At 39.8% G+C, this 25,215-nt stretch overlaps 1 protein-coding gene across 1 annotated transcript in view; it reads right to left on the reverse strand.

The window, feature by feature from the left end:
* Window positions 1-25,215, reverse strand: part of SLC39A12 (solute carrier family 39 member 12) — a 68,394-nt gene that overhangs the window by 34,415 nt on the left and 8,764 nt on the right. The window contains exons 3-7 of the mRNA XM_022580211.2: window positions 19,808-20,015; window positions 12,354-12,526; window positions 8,121-8,292; window positions 4,129-4,301; window positions 1,321-1,473 (exon numbers count right to left, since the gene is read on the reverse strand). Of these exons, the coding sequence (XP_022435919.2) occupies window positions 1,321-1,473; window positions 4,129-4,301; window positions 8,121-8,292; window positions 12,354-12,526; window positions 19,808-20,015 (879 nt within the window). The remainder of the gene's footprint in view (window positions 1-1,320; window positions 1,474-4,128; window positions 4,302-8,120; window positions 8,293-12,353; window positions 12,527-19,807; window positions 20,016-25,215) is intronic.

A 25,215-nucleotide genomic window follows, 5' to 3' on the forward strand; every position in this document is an offset into this window, starting at 1 on the left:
CCTAGGGGCAAGACGGGAATAAAGACACAGACCTACTAGAGAATGGACTTGAGGATATGGGGAGGGGGAAGGGTAAGCTGGGACGAAGTGAGAGAGTGGCATGGACATATATACACTACCAAATGTAAAATAGATAGCTAGTGGGAAGCAGCCACATAGCACAGGGAGATCAGCTCGGTGCTTTGTGACCACCTAGAGGGGTGGGATAGGGAGGGTGGGAGGGAGGGAGACGCAAGAGGGAAGAGATATGGGGACATATGTATGTGTATAACTGATTCACTTTGTTATAAAGCAGAAACTAACACACCATTGTAAAGCAATTATACTCCAATAAAGACGTTTAAAAAGAAATACCAATAGCATCAGTTACTCAAGGAAAATGACTATAACATATATTGCTTCTGCTTATACCTACAATACCTAATTAATAGAAATTAATAAAGGCTTGTTTTCCGAGTAAAAAGAAATATAGTAGTGTTTGCTTGTTTAAAAGTTTGTTTAAAAGTCTTTTAAAAGATAGTAGTGTTTGCCCTGAGTACAAGCATTTTATAGTATGTGAATGGGAAGAAAATCAGGGAATAAAGTAGAAAACCATGAAGACTGCAGAATCCCAGGACTTTGTAGGGAAAGTTTATTTTAGTCTCCTGGAGTTTTTTGCTTGTTTGTTTGTTTTTTTACAAGCATTTATGTTTTTAACTACCCACAAAACTGTTCATCTATTTTCTTATAGGGTAACATATAAGAGCAAAAAGAAACAAAATCTAAAAATAAGCCACACTGCATTTTACATTTCATCATATATGTAGAAATTGATCAAATGCAGACACAGTGAAAGCAATTATTCAAGCTGAAAAAAAGATTTGCTGGAATTCCCACTCCTGAGCTTCTTGTTTGCATAATTTTAAATGTCCTTAAGATAGAAAACGGTGCATAATTTTCGGAATTTTCAAAGTTTTTGTTTGCTTGTTAATTTGTTTTGGGTTAAGAAAGATACCCAAAACACAGATTGGTAGCTAGGCCTTTAAACCCTTTCATTCTCAGACAAGAAATATTCTCCTGTTTCTAAACTAGCCAGGGAGGTCAAAAAGGAGGCTGTAATAAGTATAGTAATGGGCCAGCAACAGATGTTTGAAAAATTAATAATCATGCTTATAGGGAAGCTCTCAGTCAGAATGATCTGTGTGTCCTAGAAATCAGAGTCCCATCCCTTAAATAGACAACCTCATGAAGATGTTAATTACTTTTGAACAAGTATTTCTGAAATAAAAGACAAATATCATGAAGCCCTAACATAAAAGATAAATAAAATTTAAAATATACCTCGGCACTTGGTGATACAAGAAGAATAAAACATTTTTCTATTAAGAAAAATCCATGGATGCCTCCAATTAATCCCAACAGTTTCCAAATATGGCCCTTGTCTTCATGGAAATGTCCAAACTCTGAGGCTTCCTGCTCATGTAAACCAAGAACCTAAAAAGAAAAGAGGTGGAAAGAAATAACTTTTGATGACTTAAATATTATTTAGTAGGTCCACTGTTGAAAATACATTCAATTTCCATTCTGGGGAAGCCCATGACAACACCTGAATTCATTCAAAGCCCAGTTTGTTTTTAGATGTATGAATACTTCCACTATAGATTTAATCATGGCCAAATAAGATGTGAAAAAAAAGAGCTTTGAAAAGCTGCTGCTAATGAGTAAGCTAAAGCCTAAGCTTATTTCAGCAAGTGGCCTAAATTTTCATACATTCTCAGTCCTTTAGCTGAACTTTTTTCCAGTTCAATCCATCCCAATTTGCACAGCCATGCTTTATAACAAATCAATATTTTGTATATCCAAAACAAATATAAAGATACATTTCATCCAGGGTTTATTCTCCCCATGCCCCATAGCAATTAAAGAAAACTTTTAATAAATGTTCACATAAGTAAGAAATCCACCTGAAGGACTTTTTCCATTGAGCACATCCTGTATGCCCAGCAATACTGTCAGCTCTCCGGGACACAAAAGGATACTAGAAAAGCATTAGGAATTTTCCTCTAGTTGACTCATCCCACTGCTTGTCTCATCCATTTGTTGACCTCATGATTTCTTGTGAGCTAGTAAATCAGAATGTATCATATTCCCTCCCCAGGAGAAGACAGTTTGGGAAATATTGTGGTTTCCATATTTAGGATATTACTAACCATTAAATTTAGAAAAGAAAAAAATTATATGTGTATATGTTCATATAAATAGTGTATAGATATTTATGTACATATGCATATACATATTGATACATATGTATACATGTGTGAGCATATGTATGGATCTCCATATACACATTGAGTGTATGGACATAACTAAAGACATATACAGGTTAGTCCACTTTTTCTTTTGGTAAAGACTTAAAAGGACAGGCACCTAATATTTGGAATTACCATTATGTCACAAAACAGAGGATGTTGTCACGTCAGAAAAGAAAACAGAGGAAAACCTCACAATCTCAGAATAAAATGTACATCTTCAAGTTGAATCAATGCAGCTAGTTAAAAGAGGAAATCGTGACAGTGGGATTTTTCTCATTTCTGTGCAGACCTTTAAACACTTGCCATGCATCACATTCAGGAACCACTGATTTTTCTAGCTTTCCACCACACCTGTACGGCATCTATCTTCCTCTTCCCAATAACTTATGTCCTCCTCTCTTTCCTCAAGTAAAGCAACTGCCTTCTAAGTGAAACCCAGCTAATTTCCCCTCTGTAAATATGTCTCTGTAGGGTCGGTGGACAGTCCCACTCCCCACAGCGTCCACCCCTGCTGCCTTGGGCTGTGTACTCTCCCACTCGGGGAGACCCAGGCAGCCTTAAGATCCTGTTGCTATTTCCCAGGATCCTGGGCAATGAACAGCTCTGCACCCACTGCAGGCTTCGGCCACCGCCTCAAACCAGTAAGCCCGGAAATATTTCCTGAAAATTAGATTATACGGGAAATTAAAACTAATAATGGCTTGTTTCATTTCTCCAATGCTCACTTTGCAATTTTCAGAACACGTAATAATTTTTGAGCCTCTAAGCAACAAGAGGGACCCTGCAGGAAACTGCTAGAGGCTTGTGGAAAATTTTAACATCTCAGACTTTGTAAGACGTGGGGGAAATCATTGGCTCAGCATTATCCATCATGAGAGATTTCAGGAGGAATACATAACCTCATCTGAAGACCCTTCTCCCTGAACTCTTCTGCATCTCTGGTTCTAATCCTTTCATCTCTGACAAATAAAGAGCCTCTGAAAACTTCAGCAAAGAGCCAGCTTCCTGGAGATTGCATGTTTCTTAAAGGAAATCTAGATGCTAATAGTTGGGCAAGAGAGAGAAATTCATGTTGATGGTTCAAACGAAGAGAGGTTAATGGTGGTGCTATGACAGAGGTGTGGGCAGGTGTCAAGGGTATGAACGAGGGATAATGAGACACCCGGAAACCGGCAACCCCAGGGAACCATTATCACTCTTAAGGCTGAAAGGGCAAAGGGCAAAGGTTGGAAATAACTGAAGCTCAATTACTGAAGCTCCATGGGAGATGAAGTTAGGGAGGAGGCCTCCTGCAGGAGGTGTATTACTGCCTGTAATCAGCACTTCTAGAGCTAGTGCTGGAGGGAGGGAGTGGGGAAGAGATGCCCCCTGCCACTCTCTCCTCCTGCCCTGGCTTTTCTGTTGTGCACCCACTGGGGGAACTCAAACAACAATCCAGCCTGCAAGAGAGCGGAGGGGGTGCAATCTTCGGGGGCTGAGAAGAGCAGAGCATGGATCTGATGAGGGCTGGGGGCCACCGGAGAAAAACCAGTACATCTTATAGCCCATTCATTTTTATTTATAGATACGTACACTTCCTGAATTTTTGTTAATAGGAATCCATATCTGATCACATATTTTTAAATTTCAAAAGTAAGAATAACCTGGTGGATCTAATGATTAATCATCTCTTTTCTCCTACAAGGGCTTTGGGGAAATAATACTGATTATCACAGAAAACACTGGCCACTGTATCTATGCATCCACGTCACTGTGAAATTCTGCATAAACACCTCCAGTGGCACAAAGTAAAGAGAAATTAGAAACACTCCATCTGAAACGGAAAATAGCCACTTACCTGAGGAATCAGATGGAGCAGAGCATCCCCAGAAAGTGTCCCAACAGCCAGACCCACAAACAGCTGTAAAATGAGCCGATAGCTCTCCTCGCAGCAGTGGAAAAGGGTCAGGGTCGTCCCGAGCATGGAGCCCAGCGTGAGCAACGTCACTGCCATGGTGCTGTAGCCATATTCTGAGCCAAAAAGGAGATTGCAAAACAGTCAGAGCCCCTATGAGGGCCTCTGCCAGTGAACATGCTAGAAGGATCCAGCCTATACTATAATCGATAGGGATACAAAATTGTTTTGTGAGTGCTATATTGGGTAAAAGGTTGCAAGGCTTTAATTTGTAAGGAAAAGAATGAAAAGACATTCTCCAAATTACTCCGTTGCTTTGAAGTTATCCTGACTACCCCTTATGAAAAAATCACCCTAGCAAGCAAGGAGCTAGCTTACCTCCTACCCACAAAGAAAATAATTTCTCTCACTTTAAACTACAACCTCTATTGACAGACACTGGTAATATTTGTCATTTAATTTCATTTAAACATTTTGAAGGCAAGGAAGCAAGGTTACAGAAGGAGCATATAGTTTGGGCCATTGCAGATCAATATCTGTGGACAAAATGAGTACTTTCTCACAAAAATTCTCAAAATTATTTGTAGTGTCAGAAGTGTTTATTATTCTCAGTGACTAAAACGAGCGATTGTATTGGTAAAAACGGATCAGTCAATGTGTAATGGATGATAATATAAATTTGGACAGGCTACCTTTTGGATTATTGCAATAAGTGTTTATAACCCCTAAAATTTATTCTGTATTTCTAAGCGTCTAGATTTTTTAAATGTTCAGAAAGTGCAATTTTTTACAATTATTCAAACAGAAACGAATATGTAGGAGGGGAGAAGAAATAAAAGGGTAAAGGAAGAAAGAGAAAGAGAAAGATTAAGAGGAAGAAATGGCTTTCAGAGTCAAGTATATATGATTTGGGAATAAAGAGTATTCACACACCATTTTTCTTTGGTTGCAGATATCCAGAGCGAATACTCTGTTTCAACTTAGAAGTTACTAATTTCAGGCCAAATGGTTTGTATACAAGGAAGGTAGGTAATTACAAAATTAAACTATCATTTCCTTTCGTGACCACAGATGGATAAAAAAATCAAACAATTTCAGCTGTCATACTATTGCACTTAAAGCCCACTGTGGATTTTAATAAATTACCATCTTAAAAGGTGTTATAATTGAAGATGTTGCACCCTCATCATTCTTGTACTTTTCTGGGACAGTCATTCTCCACAGTAGGTCATGTTAGTGACACTAGCTGGTAAGATGACGATAGGCTTGTGAAGAGGACCCTTATCGAATTACAAGCTCTAAATTATACAGAGATCGAACGTTAAAATAAAGTTGGTAGTGTGCTCAGAGGAGGCAAAAAACTTTCACACTTTGATTTTTCCCACTCTCACCGCTACTCCTTCGCTGCTAGGAAACCTATAAAACGGCTGTTGTTCAACAGATACAGAGTTTCAGTTTTGCAAGACGAGGCATTTCTAGAGATCTGTTGCAGAGCAATGTGAAAATACTTAATACTACCGAACCGTACACTTAAAAGGGTTGAGATGGTAAAGTGCATGTATTTCTTACGACATTTAACAAAAATAACAGGAACAGACTGGAATGATCATACACCTGCCTAGAGGTTTTATTTTGCTCTAATTTAATACCTATGTTGTTAAAAAATCCCTAGAGATATTTAACCAAGTTTCACATCCCATTCTTCCACAAACAGACTCTCAGTGGGCAAGTGATTCTTCTTGACTAACAGATAAATTAAAGACATTTGAAGTTTAACGCGAGCACCTGGGTGCCTCATGAAGTTCAAAGTTGCCACATTTTTATGGTGGCTACAAAAGATAAGAAAATGTCAGGAACTCAACAAGGACAAATTAGGGGCTGACATTTCCCAGGCAAAAGGCAAAGTTTCAAGTTCTTTAATTCTTCTACTCTCCCCATTGTCCTGAGGGCAGCTACAGTGCGGTTTTGGAAGAGAAAGGATGTTTCATTCCTTGGGAGCTTGTAAATCTTTCTTGACTGGAGTCAGATTTGATATAAATCTTTCCCATCCTTACAACAGAACTGGACCTACCAACTAAATTCTTAACCAATCCTGAGCAGCTTCTTTGAACAGGTCTGAAACGATTTCTACACGGCCATAGCATTCTTTCCTGGAAATTCAATTGAAGGTGGTGCTTAGGGGTTGCGTTTCAGCATACTGAACGCTGTGTTCTTAATAACGTCTCCCTGTGTCGTCCTCTCTTTAACGTCTTACATTCCTGTAATTTCAAAAGGCCAACAACACAAACCTTTCTCTTTAGTTATATGATGCAACATTTTAAATTGAGGACGGTGCTGTTTTTCTAGGTTCTTTAGTGAGTATGACTTGTTTGGATTTTTCTCAGGAAGACTATTTCCTAGAAGGGTCTAGAAGTTAATTAAAAAGGGAATTAAGCTTTTTTCATGGATCTTCAGTCCAAAACCCTGTTTCCAATTGGCCTGTATAACCAGACCCCGTGCCAGGGAGGTGTCTGGTTATACAGATCCATTTTTGAGCCATCACTGACCACAAGGTGTTGAATTATTTGGCTGCTCACTTTTAATGAAGCTATTTTTCCTCTCAGTGAACGTGGAGTTTTAGATATATAGACCTGGCATGTTTTTGTTCACAATCTTCAAATGAATCACTCGATGTAGGATCCATTATGAGTTAGAAATAAGTAACTGAACAATTCTGCTATGATGGGCATTGCACACTACCTCAAAGAGAAAGAAAAGCAGTTCTGAAAAATATGTAAGGCCCTCAGATCAATGGTAATTTTTTTTTTTTTTGCGGTACGCTGGCCTCTCACTGCTGTGGCCTATCCCGTTGCGGAGCACAGGCTCCAGACGCGCAGGCTCAGCGGCCATGGCTCACGGGCCCAGCCGCTCCGCGGCACGTGGGATCTTCCCGGACCGGGGCACGAACCCGCGTCCCCTGCATCGGCAGGCGGACTCTCAACCACTGTGCCACCAGGGAAGCCCGGTAATATTTTTAATATAGTTAAATGTCATATTTTTACTATCCATCATAGGTGTTTTTAGGCCACCTTTTTTTTCTTTTGACTTTTCAACGTCAGGTGCTTTAAATTTCCAGAATGCATTTTTGTGTGCATTAGCCCACTGGAACTTCACTGGTATATACTGTTAAGTCTTAAAGTAGTATTCACCTACTGCAGTGATGTTATGGGTCACAGGTGAGCGTGCATATTGATCCTTTCACTTCCTGGGGCTGCCAGCCACAACCGGGAGGCTGGCACCTCCTTGCACTGGTCACCTCCATCCCAGAACAGCCTCTTTGGTTTACCCCAACGTGCCTTCATTTTTACTGTGTGCCATAGTGTGGAAATGGATAGGAAGCCCTGTACTATCACTGCTTCCCACTGTGCAGAGAAAGAGACGGGCTTGGGATATAAAGAGATTGCTGAAGATCACAGAGTTGGCTGGGGAAGGAAGGCATGACTCAGCTCTGCATTTCTGATCCCAACCCCGATGCCCTTTCTCATATACCAGGCCACCTCTCAACTATGGACTTTGAACTTGGTCCACGCTTGAGTCAAATACAGGGGACAAACTTGATTTATATAAGTTATACACAAAATATAAAATATTCGTTGAGAGGCAGTATAGCATAGGTGGTGAAAAACAGCTTGTCTGGGTTTGAATCCCAGCTCTATCACTTACCAGCCGTGTGTCCGTGGGCAAGTCACTTAACTTCTATGTGCTTCAGTTTCCTCATCTCTAAAGTGAGGATAATAATAATAATTTCTAGCTGGTAGCACTGCGTGAGGACGCAGTGAGCTGACCAATGTAAAATACTTAGAGCGGTGCCTGGTATATGGTACGTATCCTTCACTCACCACCATTATCGCATACACTGTGTGCATTAGCTCTCCGAGGGAAGAACCAGAACTTACTCTCCGGAGTGGGGGGTGCCGGCTTTGCTCGTTGGTCCCGGGGAAGCTGGCAAGAGCAGCTCAGCAATTGCTGGATGATTCCTGGACTCATTTGCTTAAAGTCCTCCTTAGAAATGGCTGAAAGCTTGTTCTGTAGAAATATCTCCACGAATTGTCCAGCAGAGAAGCAAGTCTGTAGGAGGAAGAGCAGACACTGTTACCGCCCTCAGCACTGAACCAAATTCCCCATCGACTGCCATTCTTGAGGAGTCAGAACGGAGTGGAAGGGTTCAAGTCAACCCTTCCACACGAAGCCGTTACTATGTGAGTCTCCCTGAAGCCTTTTGTCCATAAATAATTCCCCAGGATTACCTTTCATCTCTGATTAAAGCAGCTGTATCTCACTTTCGTTCTGAGTATTATACAGCAGGAGTTTTGCACACTTTTTTCTTTCCTGAAGAGATGCACCGTGTTTTACAATGTGTTGGATAGCGTTCTAACCAGCAGCCTAAGGAAACCTTGAGGGGGGATGGCTTTGTATCATTAACAAAGCTAAAACTTCACAGGATAAACAGGAGCTCTGAGGTAATGAGGTCATCGTCTTTAATATTCTCTGATTTAGCAAGCCTTTGTAGGCAACATGCATTTTCAAAAGCAATAAAAGGAAAGTCAATATTTTAAAAAGTGAATGCTGTATCAACTCGCTGGTGTGTGAACACTGAACGATATGGCTGACTCTGCCCCTTGACAGCCTTCTACCACAAGAACAACTGAAATCACTGTTATTGCCTACTGATTTCACTAATTTTTATCTAGATCTTTGTGATTTTTTTCATATTGTATAGGGATATCTATGAGATAAGAAGTAGAAACAGACAACAAATGAAACGGGTCTCTAAAAATTGCCTCAAAGCATCTGTCCATTTCAGAAGTGTTAAGGGCTGACATTTTGTGCATCAAAAATTACACTGAAAAGTTTTCATATGTGGATGAGAAGGGTGTATAGTTTCGCTAGCACAAATGAGTGTCTTCTACTGAAATAAGACCCCAATGCAAGATCAGTGTGATCTTTAGTTACAGTAAGGTATCTTTAAAAAAGTCAGTGATGTATACAAGGATTGTCTGATCTGCCATGCTGTAGAAAGTAGGGATTTTAAACAAAGGCACATGGCTAATCAGAAAATCATGATGACACATTTGCTGGATTCTCCCACACAAAAATCCTTTGGGATGATTCCAAGGGTTAAAAAGCTTTATCTTGATTGGGAGATGTTTGGTTGCATGGAACAGGACCTACTCAAACCAGCAGACACCAAGGGGAGGATGCATGAAGCTTACAGAGGATGTCTGAGATGGGAAGGACAGCCACATTTCAAGAGGAACTGAACCGGAAGCTGGAAAATTAGAACCAATGACTTTCCTCTGTCTCTTTGGGGCCTAGTATTTTCTTCTTTCTGTTTCCCTCTGCAGACATCTACTTCCTTTCAAAATCTGGTCTTCTCTCTTTAATAAACACATGGCCATATAAGCCCTGACCCTAAGGTGACCTTTCCATCCAAGAACCCAAGATTGGATTGAGTCTGCAAATCCTGACAGATCTGATTGGCTCAGCAAAGCTATAGATGGGTTTTCTTGGTCAAATACCCGTTTGATTCCATCAGTTTTGCCCCCGAGACAGGAGGTGGGACCATGCTCTTCAAACACGGCTTCTGGACCCAGCACTGTGGGTGAGAAAGCCATTTCTCAGAAAGGGATTGGGCAAGAACTCCAAAAGTTTTCTACTGCAAGAAGCAGCAGCAGAAAGCTAAACTTGTGATTTTTTTCCCTTTATCAAAATAATTTACACCAAAGACAACAGTCTCTTTTGTATCATTTATTAATCATGGAATAGAATTACTTCATCATTAAAAATACTGGCAACAATAAAGGGAAACTAACAAAAAGCTTCTGATAATGAATCCTTCGTAATAAACATTCTCATTGAAAAATGCCCGCCTGGGAAGTAAGAGAGTGGAAAGATAAACATGAAAAGAATGCCATGCATCTTCCCGCAGTTCACTGTCAAGGAACTGAATAGTTTCTAGTTTTAGAATACCTTCTCATAGAGTAAGATTATTCTATTATAAGCTTCTATGCCCTTGATATTTACTTGCTGTTCCTGTACTATTTAGGTTATTGTTGCATTACATTTCTTCTGAAATCACTAACACAAATGTCCTTAAAGGGGATTCATTATATCCTATAAAATTTTGGTAGACAAAATGTTTTTAATGAAGAAGAAAACAGAATGGAAATTTAGATTATCCCGTCAATAACCTTTGAAATAGCTTTATTCCTTCACATAAAATTTCAACATACTTGTACACTTGTGTTGACATCCTCAGATTCCTGTGGAAACTTTACAAACACATTCTCAAGTGTTGCTTCTGGAACTTTAGTTTTGAGAATCCCTTGGAGGGCTTGTTAAAAGACAGGGTGATGAACTCCACAATTGCAGGGTATAATTCAGTAGCTTCTTGGGTGGGACCTGAGAATTTCCATTTCCAACAAGGTCCCAGGTGCTGCTGTTACAGCTGGTGCGGGGACAACACTTTGAGGACCGCCGGCCTAAACAATATAGGCAGGATCTCCAGATCTAGCCTCTTACCTTAGGGTCCCCTCAAAAGTCACAAAGAAAGTGACATGTTGGAACAGAGAAGAATTGAGAAAGACGTTGTTTTGTTTATCTTGCAGAGTCAGCACAGAAAATGATTATTACCGTTCTTAGAAGATGCATGCCTTAAGTAGGTAACACCTACATTTTGAGAAATAACCTGCGTTCTTTATGCAAATAGGGTCTCCATCAGACAAATGGGTTCCCTTCTAAGAGCTGGCCCTGAAGAAACATTTAAAGAGACTTCACAAATAAGGATTGATATAGGCATCAACTCTTGTTACCTTCAGTCGAATACACTAAGTGTGAGTTTGAAAGAATCAGCTTTAACTGATGCGTTTGATATGTGGCCTAATTAATAGAAATTCACTTTTTAAAATATATCGTAGCAAAAATATGTGATAATGCCCGATCATTCATAACTTACAGGAACGACCTTCACTGTTGTTAGAAATATTTAAGGAATTTTGCTCTTTTAAAATACAGATTGCGCTTAATAGGAATATTAACTCATCCAAGATATAAATAACAAAAATAGTTTTATTTCTTTAAATCAACATTTCTCAAACAGCACAGTTGTTCAGAGCACAGAATACGCCGTCAGAAAACCTACGTATATACCTCAGTTTCTGTGAACTTAAGCAACTACTTATTAGCCCCATGCCTCAATTTCCTAATCTGCAGGATGCAATCATATAACCTAACTTCATACAGCTGTTGTGCTAATTACATGAAGGATGCAGGTGAAATTGTGCAGAGTGTCTAATACATTGTATTAATTTCCTCATTAAATGTAAGCCACTATCATGGAATATCAATTTTTCAAGAGTTTAAATAATAAGGGCGTTTCTACGTGTAACAGAGTCTGAAAAATGCTTGATCCAATAAGATTAAAGCATTTTATTTACTAAAGGACCTCCCCAGACACATGAATATGCTACAGTGCGACACGCACCTTCAGTATTTCCCCGTCAGATCTGACCACAGCGCCCCTTTGCAAGAATTATCTAGGTAGACTAGTGAACGTACTTTGGAACACAACTTTAGGAAATAAGAATATGAACATGTTTATAGGCTCACATATCACCTTTTCTCAAAAACCTTCTCAGTGCTACCTCCTATACCAATATTTCTCTGTTGCTCACAATCCAAAGTAATCTCTTCATAATCTAATCTAACTTTAAAGTGTTCATTCATCACTATAAGTTTTTGTATAATGTCTATATCCTCCCACTACCCTGTTAGCGCCATAGGAGCCGTGCCTATTTGTGTTCAGTTATCTATCCCTGTTGCCCATGATGGTGACTAGCACATAGTAAATGCTCACAGGTTTGCTGAATTAATTATTCATGCATTCAGTATGGACCCAGTGGAGGAAAGAGTAATATATATCATTCTCCTAAATATCTTGACCTCAAGTTTATGTCTATAGAGACACACTTGTAAAAAGAAAAAACCCTGCCCACACTGTGGAAATAGAATATTTTTACATTTAAGGAAATCTACATTATCCTTTAACTTTTCAACAACTCTTAGAGAATGTTCACAGCTACTTCCTTTGACAATAGCAAACGATGGTACAAGAGGAATAATGACAATACCTGATCCCAGGAAATTGGACTGTCATCTGATTCTGGGTCCTCCGGTACAGATAGATTAGGATAGGCCCAATCATGGATTGTTAGGTTGTTTTGTTTCCTTTGAAGCTGATGGATTCTATCTTTTCTGATACAGGTATTTTTAGTCCAGAGAGTGTTGAGGAGCTGGTCTAGTTCTAGAAATTTCATACAAAATCTGGTGTCACATAAAGACAGGCCAGTTTCAGAATAATCACAATTTCACACGGCCACAGCATAGATATTTACTAAGTAAATTTCTAAGTTCTAATGAAAAGCCAAGGTTTTACTCTGAACAAGAATAGAGAGCATTTAGGGACTTCTCTGGTGGTCCAGTGGTTAAGACTCTGTGCTTCCAATACAGAGGGTACAGGTTCAATCCCTGGTCAGGGAACTAAGATCTCACATGCTACACGGCATGGCCAAAAAAAAAAAAAAAAAAAGAATAAAGAGTATTTATTCTTCACATGGTAATGATTCTCTCACAAGATCTTGAGATCTTAGGGCTGAACCGTGATGAAATGAGCAATTCCAAAAATGGAGTGCCTTGTAGTAAGTCAACTAATTCTTTTTCTAGGTGTTCCCTATAAAAATGTAAACAAAAGATGAAACTGATTTAATCCTTAGAAAATTTATTCCCTTCAGGCACTATACATCCTTAGTAGATTAACTATAACTTTAATGTAAAGTCAATCTAACCATTTTTCTCTTCAGTGTTTAATGCAGGAAAGAAACAGGAACTGAAAAGCAGCTGAGATTACTGGGACAAAAGAGACTTTGTTTCCTAATGCTACTGTGATATAGTTGTCAGTTTAAAGACTGCAGTTTAGTTTCCCTTGGTACAGCTGTAGCCTTAAAAAATGACTGATACAGAGAACAAATGAATATTATGGTGAATTTCTTGGGATTTATTCATCTTTCTACTTGTGAAAAAAATACCTCTGGTGTTTTCCTAAATGTTACCATCAGTAGTAGGAGAACTGCAAACTAGAATTACTACAATATTTTATTTTAAATGGCCAGTTTCAACAACAAAAAAAAAAAAAAAAAAAAGAGAGAGAGAGAGAGAGACCTGCAAAGAAATGGAAAAGTGTGACTCAGAGTCAGGGAAAAAAGCAGTCAATAAATATGTATCTGAGTATTCCCAGATGTTGGATTTACCAGATGAAGAGTTCAAAGCAGTCATTATAAGTATCTTCAAGGAACTAAAGAGAATAATATTTGAGAAATTAAAGGAAAGTATGACAATAATAAATTAACAAATAGCAATTTTCAATCAGGAGATCAAAACTATGTAAAAGTCTAAATGGAAATTCTGGAGTAGAAGAACAGAATAAATGAAGTGAAAAATTCACTAGAGGAGTGCAACAGCATATTGAGATGGTAGAAGAAAGAATTGCTGAATATGGGGATAAATTAATAGAAATAATCTAATCTGAAGAACAAAGAGAAAAAGAAAGAACAAGTCTCAGAGACCTGTGGGAACCAGCAAATATACTGACCTATATGTAGTGAGTCACTTGGAGAGAAGAAAGAGGAAGAAGTAGAAAAAGATACTGGAGAAAATAATGGCTAAAAACTTTCTGAATTTGATGTAAAGCCTTAATCTACAATGTTCAAAAAATTCATCAGAGGGAATTCCCTGGTGGCCCAGCGGCTAGGACTCCATGCTCTGTCAAGGTCCCAGGTTGGGGAAATAATATGGGGCATGGTCAAAAAACAAACAAACAACAAAACAAAACAAAAAGAAGCTCATCAGACATCAAGTAGAATAAATATAAAAGATCCAAACCCAGACATAGTCAAACAGTTGAAAGTCAAAGACAAAGATATATCTTGAAAGCAGTGATGGAAAAATGACTCATCACATACCAGGGAGCATTGATACAATCAAAGCTGACTTCCCATCTGAAAAATAGAGGCCAGAAAGTAGTGGAATAAGTTGTTCAAAATGCTGAAAGAAAGAACTATCAATTAGGGTTTTAATACCCAGCAAAACAACCCTTCCAAAATGAAGGTGAGGAAGCAACCTAGGTGTCCATCGACAGATGAATGGATAAAGAAGATGTGGCACATATATACAATGGAATATTACTCAGCCATAAAAAGGAATGAAATTGAGTTATTTGTAGTGAGGTGGATGGACCTAGAGTCTGTCATACAGAGTGAAGTGAGTCAGAAAGAGAAAAACAAATACCGTATGCTAACACATATATATGGAATCTAAAAAAAAAAAAAAAAAAAAAAGGTTCTGAAGAACCTAGGGGCAGGACAGGAATAAAGATGCAGACGTAGAGAATAGACTTGAGGACACAGGGAGGGGGCAGGGTAAGCTGGGATGAAGTGAGAGAGCGGCATGGACATATATACACTACTGAATGTAAAATAGTAGCCAGTGGGAAGCAGCTGCATAGCACGGGGAGATCAGCTTGGTGCTTTGTGACCACCTAGAGGGGTGGGATAGGGAGGGTGGGAGGGAGACGCAAGAGGGAGGGGATATGGGGATTTATGTATACATATAGCTGATTCACTTTGTTATACAGCAGAAACTAACACACCATTGTAAAGAAATTATACTCCAATAAAGATGTTAAAAAATATATAAATAATAAATGAATTTAAAAAATGAAGGTGAAATAAAATTATTCTCAGATAAACATGAATGGAGAATTCATTGGTACCAGAACTGTCTTACAAGAAACACTAGATGAAGTTATTTAAGCTGAAAAGAAATGATCTGAATGGTAAGTCAAGTCCACAGGAAGAAATGAAGAGTACTAGAAATGTAAATATGTGGGTTAATATAAAAGACTATAAATATATTTCTTTATCATTGTTCTCTCAACTCAATGAGGAAACAAACTTTTCTTTCGAAGTCTAAAATATGATAAGGGTACAGACCATTCTCAAAATATTTACCATTATATCGGGGTTATTAAGCAATGTAATTAGATGACAAAGAAAAGACACACACGAATTGAAAAAGAAGAGGCCAAACTGTCTGAAAACTCTAAAAAATTAGGGCAAAATAAAATGAAAGGTTTAATCATGGAACAGGTTATAAAATTAATCTAAAAAAAATCACTAACCTTCACATAGACAAAGACCAGTTAGAAGCTGTAATGAAAGAGAGGACCCCAGGTAAGAGAGCCAAAAGAAAAGTTAAATGCCTAGGTATAAATGTACCAGGAAATGTCTAAAACCTATGTGAGGGAAATAATAAAACACTCCACAAAAGCACACATGTAGATATGCACAAATAGAAACACTATGGGATATAAAAATGCAACATCTTATAAATATCATTCCTAAGTTACTTTATAATTATTTTGCAATTATAATAAAATTATCACAGGGTTATTTTTTCCCAGAGCTTGACAGTTAGGTGATATTTGTTAGGAAGAGTGAACAAGCCAGGAAGACCCTGAAAAGAAGAGCAATGAAGAAGGCTAGCTCTATCAGAAATTAAAATATACTATAAAGCCACTATAAGTAAAACAGTACAGTACTGGCACATGGATAGACAAGTGGGCCAATAGAACAGAATGGAAAACAGAAATAGACCTGACTGCATTTATCATTTTATTATATAAAAGAAGCATCTCAAACCAGTGGAGGAAATAATTTCCACTGCATTTTAAATAAGAAGTATAAAGAAAACTGCATAGTCGTATAGAGGAAATAAACTGGATCTAATCCTCACAACATGCACCAGAATTAATCCTAAATGGATCAGAAACGCAAGCATACAAGTACTAGAAGAAAACACGAGTAACTTCTTCTATAACCTGGGAATGTGGGAAACTTTCTCAACTCTAACTCAAAATCCAAAAGCAATAAGAGAAATGTGATTAATTGGTTTATATAAAGATAAAAAATATTCGGAGAAACAATTATCCCAGCTTAGGCAGAAAATGTACAAGAGGAACCTGGAATATTTTATACTGGAGAGCAAGGGAGATATAAAATGTGTTAAGGGTTTTGACAAAAGGACTTACAGCCACCTTGAATAAGATTCCACTTGTCAAAGAGGGAACGATCTGAGTATCAAAAGGATAATAATGACAATAGATTGAGAGATAAGAAATCATAATGATATAAAAAGAAAAGCTCATTGTTCCTTGAGGATGCAAGGAAACTATGTTATTATTTTGTAAAGTGGTAAATTAAAGAATCAAGAGTTTATCCTTACTTTCCTTTAAGAACCTCAATAAAATGAAATTGCGGTGAGGGAAAGATTTTCCACTATAGAATTATTACACTGAAACATGAAGAAGAACTGAGAGAATCAGAAGATCACCACTGTGTAAGCCCCAAACAACTGATCAATCTAGGCAATGACCATCAATAGCTTATAACTTCTCAGAAAGAGACAACCAGATGTTATGTGCTGCCGATGGAAGATACCAACGATCAGACTGTAGCCCCAAATAAATAAACAACATAAAACTAATCAAACCTCTACGTATAAAAATCAATATACACGAAACATGTTGCATAGAAACACATGTAAGGGACTTCCCTGGTGGTGCAGTGGTTAAGAATCTGCCTGCCAATGCAGGAGACACGGGTTCGAGCCCTGGTCCAGGAAGATCCCACATGCCATGGAACAACTAAGCCTGTGGCAACAACTACTGAAGCCCGCCCGCCACAACTACTGAACCCGTGTGCCTAAAGTCCATGCTCCTCAACAAGAGAAGCCACCAAAATGAGAAGCCCACACACGGCAACGAAGAGTAGCCCCCGCTCACTGCAGCTAGAGAAAGCCCGCGCACAGCAACGAAGACCCAGGGCAGCCAAAAATAAATAAATTAATTAATTAAAAAAAAAGAAACACATGTAAAATGAGTAGGAATGCAATCAGCAAAATCCAGATGGGATAAATGATCCCTTTTTGTTTTTTTCAACAAAAAATTTGCAACAAAATAGAATGGAGGGGAAGGACATGACACCTATCAAAAGTAAACCGCCAGAGACATACCAACAATTCACATTTTATGGACCTTATTTACATCCTGATTCAATAAAAACTAAAAATGTTTTTTAAAAAGCAGAAAAATGTGAACATGGAGGAAATTTTTATGATATTAAAGGAATCATTCATTTTTTTAAGCAGTGATATTTGTAATAGATGCTTTTAAAAAAATCCTCCTCTTGGGCTTCCCTGGTGGCACAGTGGTTGGGAGTCCGCCTGCCGATGCAGGGGACGCGGGTTCGTGCCCCGGTCCGGGAGGATCCCACATACCGTGGAGCGGCTGGGCCTGTGAGCCATGGCCACTGAGCCTGAGCGTCCGGAGCCTGTGCTCCGCGGCGGGAGAGGTCACAGCAGTGAGAGGCCCGCGTACCGCAAAAAAAAAAAAAAAAATCCTCCTCTTTTAGAGATTCATACAGAAATATGTACAGGTTGATTGCTTCAAAGTAATCAAGTGATTGGGAGAGGAGGCAGGCAAACTTAAGATTATCCAATTGCTGTTAACTGTTAAGGCTGGGGACTGTGTACATGGGGGTACACTATTTTATTGTTTCTACTTTTTATGTTTAACAATCTCTATAATAAAAAGATTATAAAAAATTTTAACTACCATACTTTTTTCCCCCTCTGGCCCAAAATACAATTAGTGTCAGCAGAGCCCCAGCTCAGAGGCAGTTGTTAGCAAAAAGTGCCTTGGGGCCTCTGGAATAAGCATCTAATTGCACTGGGATGGGATAGAATTCTGACTTCTCAAATGCAAACGTGGCCGCTCTGTGCCCAAGTGGGTGATACTGAACACCTCTCACAAACAATTATTTTAGTTTTTTTTTAGAAGGGTCCATGATGGTCAATATCTAGACAACTTGCCTTGATCTTACAGTACAGCTTGCCTCTAACTGTATTCTGTATTCCGGTCTGATGGCTCTTCCTATTGCAAGGGGCATACATTTTTACTTGAAAAGGGAAATCATTCCATTCCTTCGGCTGATATGCAAACTGTCCCGCTAAAACTCAATCACTCAAAATCTGAATTTAGCAATTCCTGTTTGCTACATCAAAATCATTCTCAGCGTAGCATGCTCTCCCCAGCCTATTTCCTAGTGATGACATCTAGGTAACACGACCGAATTATACTTCAACTCTCATCTTAATAAAGATTTCTTGGGGCTTCCCTGGTGGCGCAGTGGTTGAGAGTCCGCCTGCCGATGCAGGGGACACGGGTTCGTGCCTCGGTCCGGGAAGATCCCACGTGCCGCGGAGCGGCTGGGCCCGTGAGCCATGGCCGCTGAGCCTGTGCGTCTGGGGCCTGTGCTCCGCAACGGGAGAGGCCACAACAGTGAGAGGCCCGCGTACCGCAAAAAAAAAAAAAAAAAAAAAGATTTCTTTCTCTCGTTTCTTAAAGCAAAGACAAACGAATTGCAGAAAGACGCAACTGTCGTTCAGTGGGTTAGACAAACAAGTCAGAGAAAATTCTGCAGGGAATTGTATGACTCCTAGCTCTTGATCCCTTTCAGAGTTAGAAGATTTATCTAGATCATGAGGGTGTTGCTGGTACCTTGGAAAATTTGTATTTCTCTTCTATGTTGTGACTTCCCAAGAGGAAGAATGTGACCTTGGTGTGTGTGCAAAGCAGGGCATTCTGATGCAGATGAAAAAATAAGTCATTTCACTCTTAATGTCTTGTCAAGTACAAAGAAATGCGTGAAGCACACATTCTGATTCCTTTCGTGATGTCTTATTTTACCTCAGATCCCTCCAATGCTGGCTGTCACGAATGTAGCCAGGATGCGTATTTTACAGTACTTTTATTTAACATTAAATGACTTGCTTTTATGGTTCCAAGCAAACTGCTACCAAGCCTCTTGCACCCTTTAGAATACTATTTTATCCTTCTACGTGATACTCTGTCCCCCCGGGCCCAGCACTTTGTACCAAACAGGAAAGTGTTCAGTTAGTACTAGTAGCAGATCATAAAAATCTCTCCCTTTGGCTCTCCATCCACAATTTCATCATCCCTGCTCAAACGAGCTGAGTGCAATTTTTTTTTTTTTTTTTTTTTTGCGGTACGCAGGCCTCTCACTGTTGTGGCCTCTCCCGTTGCGGAGCACAGGCTCCGGACGCGCAGGCCCAGTGGCCATGGGTCACGGGCCCAGCCGCTCCGCGGCATGTGGGATCTTCCCGGACCGAGGCACGAACCCGCGTCCCCTGCATCGGCAGGCGGACTCTCAACCACTGCGCCACCAGGGAAGCCCTGAGTGCATATTTTTGCCTTATCACCACATACATATCATAGCATGTCTGCCCTGAAAAGGCCCCCTGGGCTGTCTCACTACATGCTGAGATTAAAAGGGTGTTTAAAACATACCTGGACAAATTCAGTCATCGCAATGATTCTGCTTTTGTTTTTGGCACAGTTTATATTTAGTAGGTGTGACTGGGAAGTGAAATTCATGAAAAGCATCCTTACCTGATAGATGGAGCGTATTTGTACTATTCAAGGAACTGAAAATATATTCTGTAAAATAGTCTGGGGACGGCAAGTTTCTTTGTCCCAGACAAACACCTTGGAGGGACAAAGCAATGATTGTCTCAGCCAACTGAGGAAGTGTGTTTTCATCGGCACCATCACTGCTTGAGATACCAGATTTTTTCTGCAGCACTTTGGTTTCCATACACTGAAGTAGACACAAAGTAAAAAGAAAATTTTAACTTCTGAAATTATTCTGATTAGAACATCTCTAGGATTTCCCCAAAAGACAAGGAATCATTCTTCTAAAAGAGGAGTGAATTGTTTGTGGGAATGTGCCTACCATCATTCTCTAGTCTCAGATAGAATTCTATCTGGAAAATGCTTGTTTCTTTCATCTTCCATGACACTGAATTTTCTAACTCCCATCCCATTGATTCTTATTTATCTAATCTTTCTCACTGTCCTACTGTAGAGCACAGGGAACTATATTCAATATCCTATGATAAAACATAACGGAAAAGAATATGAAAAAACTACACTATATATATGTATAACTGACTCATGTTGCTGTACAGCAGAAATTAACACCACGTTGTAGATCAACTACACTTCAATTAAATTTAAAAAATAAATTTCCCCTTAAGGCCCCAGAGAAACCGCTGAATATTATAAACAAGAGAATGTACAATAAGGTAGGTTACAGAAGTGTCACTCAGGTGGCAAAGTAGTAAATGGATTGACAGGGTTAGAACTTGAGGGCAAGAAGTCTAGTTAAGAAGTTATTGATTAATCCAAAATATCTCGTGACCTAAGACGGTAGCACTAGACATGGAAAGAAGCAGATGCATTTGAAGAATATTAAGAAGTTAGCCTTGGAAGGACTTGGAAGAAAATGTGGAGGAGTGCAGAGTCAAAAATGACTCAGGGGCTTCCCTGGTGGCGCAGTGGTTGAGAGTCCGCCTGCCGATGCAGGGGACACGGGTTCGTGCCCCAGTCTGGGAAGATCCCACATGCCGCGGAGCAGCTGGGCCCGTGAGCCATGGCCGCTGAGCCTGCGCGTCTGGAGCCTGTGCTCCGCAACGGGAGAGGCCACAACAGTGAGAGGCCCGCGTACCGCAAAAAAAAAAAAAGACTCAGGTTTCTGGGTTTGACAACTGTATAATGATAATACCGCCCACTATCCCACAAATTCTCCCCCCAAATACCCAGTATATATCTGGTGCTTCCCTAGGTACTGGAAATGCAGTGGTGACCCAAACCAAAAGCAGTGTCTGCCTGCCCTGGAGCTTAAAATTGTTAATGAAACAATAATGTAATCAAATGTAAGTTGATAACTTTGGCAATTGCTTTGAAGGAGAGGTACATGGTACAATGATGTAAAAGTAGACAGCTATTTGACCCAGTCAGGCAGACCCAAGAAGGCTTCCTTGGGATTGTGGCACACGTGCGCGCGCGCGCGCACACACACACACACACACACACACACACTGATCTGAAGGAGTGGGAGAAAGGAATAGCCCAGGCAGCAGACACAGCATATGCAAAATTTTTGTGGCAGGAAGAAGGGTGGCAGATATGCACAGCTGGAAGGAGGGCAGTCATTGGAGTGGGCGGAGTAAGGGGGGCATGGTGAAAGCTGAAGGTCTACGGGCATTTAGCGGAGTTTGCCCTTTATCCTCAAATCAACTGGAAGCCAAAGGGGAATTCTGAGCAAGGTTTGGGAATGGGGTTTATAGGACTGGATGTGTGTTTTGACAGATTCACTCTAGCTACCTGGTGGAGCACAAATAGATTGGAAAGAGAGTCAGTGCTTCCTAGTAGCACCGTAAGAAGGCCATTACTGTAGCCCAGGTACAAGACAGTGATGATGATAATGGAGTAAGTCGACAGGTTAGGGATCTCTTCAGGAGGTAATAGCAGTAGGACTTGGATTAGATATAAAGGGGGAAGAAATTTGGAAAATAAAATTTCTAGCTGGGCATTTGACTGGATGATGATCCTATTTGCTGACCTGTGAAGTGATACATGAAGACTGGATCTCGTTGGGTTGATTTATAACCTTGATTTTGGATATTTTAAGTGTGAGGTGCCTTTACCATATCCTTAAAGAAAAGATGTTGTGTAGTCTATGTGGGTCTGGAGTGCAGGGAAGAGGTCTGGGATGGAGATACACTCTGGTGAGTCATCTTTAAGTATAGATGTGGTACCCCAGAGAAAGCATATAGAATGATGGGAGCTAAGACCACACCTGAAAGAGCACTAATGCTTAAAATCTACACAAAGAGCCTGCAAAGGTGAAAATGGGGGTCAGAGGGAAAAAAAACAGGAATGTGCAGCATCTACAAGCCAAAGTAGAGACTATTTCAAGAGCTACATAAGCAACATCAAAGAAAGAACAGGTTCAGGAATAGAAATATGACTTTTGATTTTAATATTGAGTTTCAAGTGCTGAGGAAATATAAACATGGAGATTTTTAAAGATGGGTGTATATATGAGTCGATGGCTCAAAAGAGAAATCTGGGCTGGCTTGCAACAGAATTGATAGTCATCAGTGTTTAGGAACGCTTGACGTTGTGAGAGCATCCCACTCAACAAGAAGGATGCCATGATTTAAGGGATGGCAGGTCAAGTGGATCCTACAAAGGAACCTGATACAGAACAGCTGGACAAGTGAGAAGAAACCAGGAGATGGGGGTGATGTGAATGGGAAAAAACATGAAGTATGGGCTGACAGAAATCAAAGAGCAAAAGAGAGCTTCATGGAGGCAAGACTTGACAAAAGTGAGAGAGCAAAGAGAAGGACAGAGATGGTTGAGAGATACAATGTACAGGAGTGTGGGGAGGAGGAAGTATGTTCATCCAATGAGGACTCAAGGGTAGGTTACGACATCAATGTTGCCTTCTTGTGACATAGGACAAGGTGGGAAAAGTGTGGATCAGATTTATTTATTTATCTATTTATTTATTTTATTGAAGTATAATTGATTTACAATGTTGTATTTAATTTCTGCTGTACAGCAAAGTGACTCAGCTATATATATATATATATATATATATATATATTCTGTTTCATACTCTTTTCCATTATGGTTTAGGGAGCTATATTCAATATCCTGGATTTATTTCTTTTTTAAGTTTGTAATTGGTGAGCTTGGCAAGAGCCTATTCATAGCTATGGTGGGGAGCAGCGGGGAAGGCGGAGAGGCAGTTACCAAAATTTTAACAAATTTGGAGAAGTAGCCAGAAGATTCATGGATGACAAGAACAAGTTAAAATAACAGAGTGTGAACCTCATAGAAGTGTGAGTTTTTCATGGAGGGTGTGAAAGAGTAACCTCTCAATGTGCCACTGAGGACAAAGGAGGATTCTAACCATGGTTTCCAATCCCAAAGTCCTTAGGATGTGGTCACGAATACCCGTTCTCCATATAAGAGGCAGGGCTAGTAGAGCACCATGTACATTTACCATGGAAACAGCAAAAGAGTGGAAAGAATGGAGAGAGGTGGTTGCATTAAGAGATTGAGTCAGGAAGATAAAACAGAGTAGGAAGAGAAGGAAAGAATAGAGGGATATTTAGATTTTGGACCATTAGGGAGGGTCGCTAAATCAGAATATGATGGTGTAAGGTTGTTTCTCTTAGTGAGCTGGTTAAGGACCGCCTGGAGTTGCTGTTAGTGGCTTGACCTATGGAGGTTGAGCCCCATGAAAGCAAGACCTAGAAATGCTAGTCATGGTGGGCCTGGACCGCCAGCATCTTCTGTGACCTTACATCCCCTAGTCAAAGAGAGCAGCAGCCTGCAGTGAGGTGCCAAGAGGCCTCCTGCAAGTCTAGAATGACTGACTTCCTAGCGGAAGCCTACCCCAAGGGCATGGGCCACAGGACCCTTCCCAGGAACTGGTGACAGTGGTATCCTCCAGGAGATAGTTGTTCTGAGGCCTAGCACAGGGTTATGACTCACCAGTAGCTCACTTCTTCTTGACTGAATAGATGAATAAAGTAGGTCTACACATAATATTGAATTACTTTATTCTGTTCTAGGAATGTTTAATCTCACATACTTTCGGAAGCCCAGGTATTTGCAGTATATGTTGGATAACCATAAATCTATATTAAATATATAGACTCCATCTGCCTTTAAGTGCTGGCTTTGCATTTGCATTTAACCTGTATCAAGACAGTAACACATAGGATGACTAAAATCCTAGTGGCTTATTTGAACCAATCTTACATTACATAGACGTTGAACTGAGGAAATTCTAGGTAGGCACACCTCCCTATTTAAGCAAAAAACTGAATTCTATACAGGAACCCCATTTTATCCCTCGGAAATAGAAAGAAAAAATATAACCATGTTTGAGAGCCACAAGATTAGAGTTACTGAAGTGATATCCCCAAAGTCCTTAGTAAACAGTCTTTCCATTCGTTCTGCCAATTACAAGAGAAATTTACAGCAAATTGGAGGATATTCTTGCTGGCATTAAGTTGTAGCATGATTGCACAGATACCTTTGAACTCCTAGAAACCAGAATTGAGGTCAAGAATCAAATTTATCACTATATGTTGTTATAGAATGAATGTTTGTGTCAACCCCCCAAAATTTGCATGTTGAAATCCTAATTATCAATGTGATGGTATTAGGAGGTGGGGCTTTTAGGAGGTGATTAGGTCATGAGGGTGGAGCCCTCATGAATGGAATTAGTGCCCTTGTATAAGAGATCCCAAGAGCTCCCTTGCTCCTTCCACCAGGTGAGGACACAACAAAAAGATGACCATCTGTTAACCAAAAAGTAGCCTCTCACCAGACACCAAATCTGCCCAGCACCTTGATCTTGGACTTCCCAGCCTCCAGAACTATGAGAATAAATTTCTGTTGTTTATAAACCACCCAGTTTATGGCATTTATGTTATATCAGCCCAAACGGACTAAGACACATGTCAATGAATAATTCAAGAGAAAAAAAAAAAAACACATTCTGCCACAGTCTTCAAAATGTGCTGGTGGCTCCTCAATTCATTCTTTAAGAAAATATGGCTTAAAAAACCCCATGTTCAGAGAACGTTTTCAGCTTAAACTTCCCATCACAAAGCAGAAAGCAAAAAGGTAATTGAAAGGCCAGCTTTTGCTGGAATAGTAATGAAGGCAACAAGACACCCATTTCCTAAGAGTGGGAACTGTGAGAAAAGAAAAGCACTTGGGACCCCTGACCACATGCAGCACCAATTACAAGCCACAAAAGAGATAATGTCTGTGCTGTCATGAATAATGCTTTTTGCAAGCTGCATCCTCAGGGAACTAACTAATGACTAATTCATCTCTCGCCAACTCTTAATGCCTAATCCTTCCCTTGCCAGAAGGCAAGGCAAATAGACACACTGCTCTCACCGCTACAGTTTAGTCCTTGG

This window comes from Delphinapterus leucas, chromosome 2 (genome assembly GCF_059928025.1).
Source record: "Delphinapterus leucas isolate spDelLeu-1000000601 "Yukka" chromosome 2, BTC_Dleu_Yukka2, whole genome shotgun sequence".
Taxonomy (NCBI): domain Eukaryota; kingdom Metazoa; phylum Chordata; class Mammalia; order Artiodactyla; family Monodontidae; genus Delphinapterus; species Delphinapterus leucas.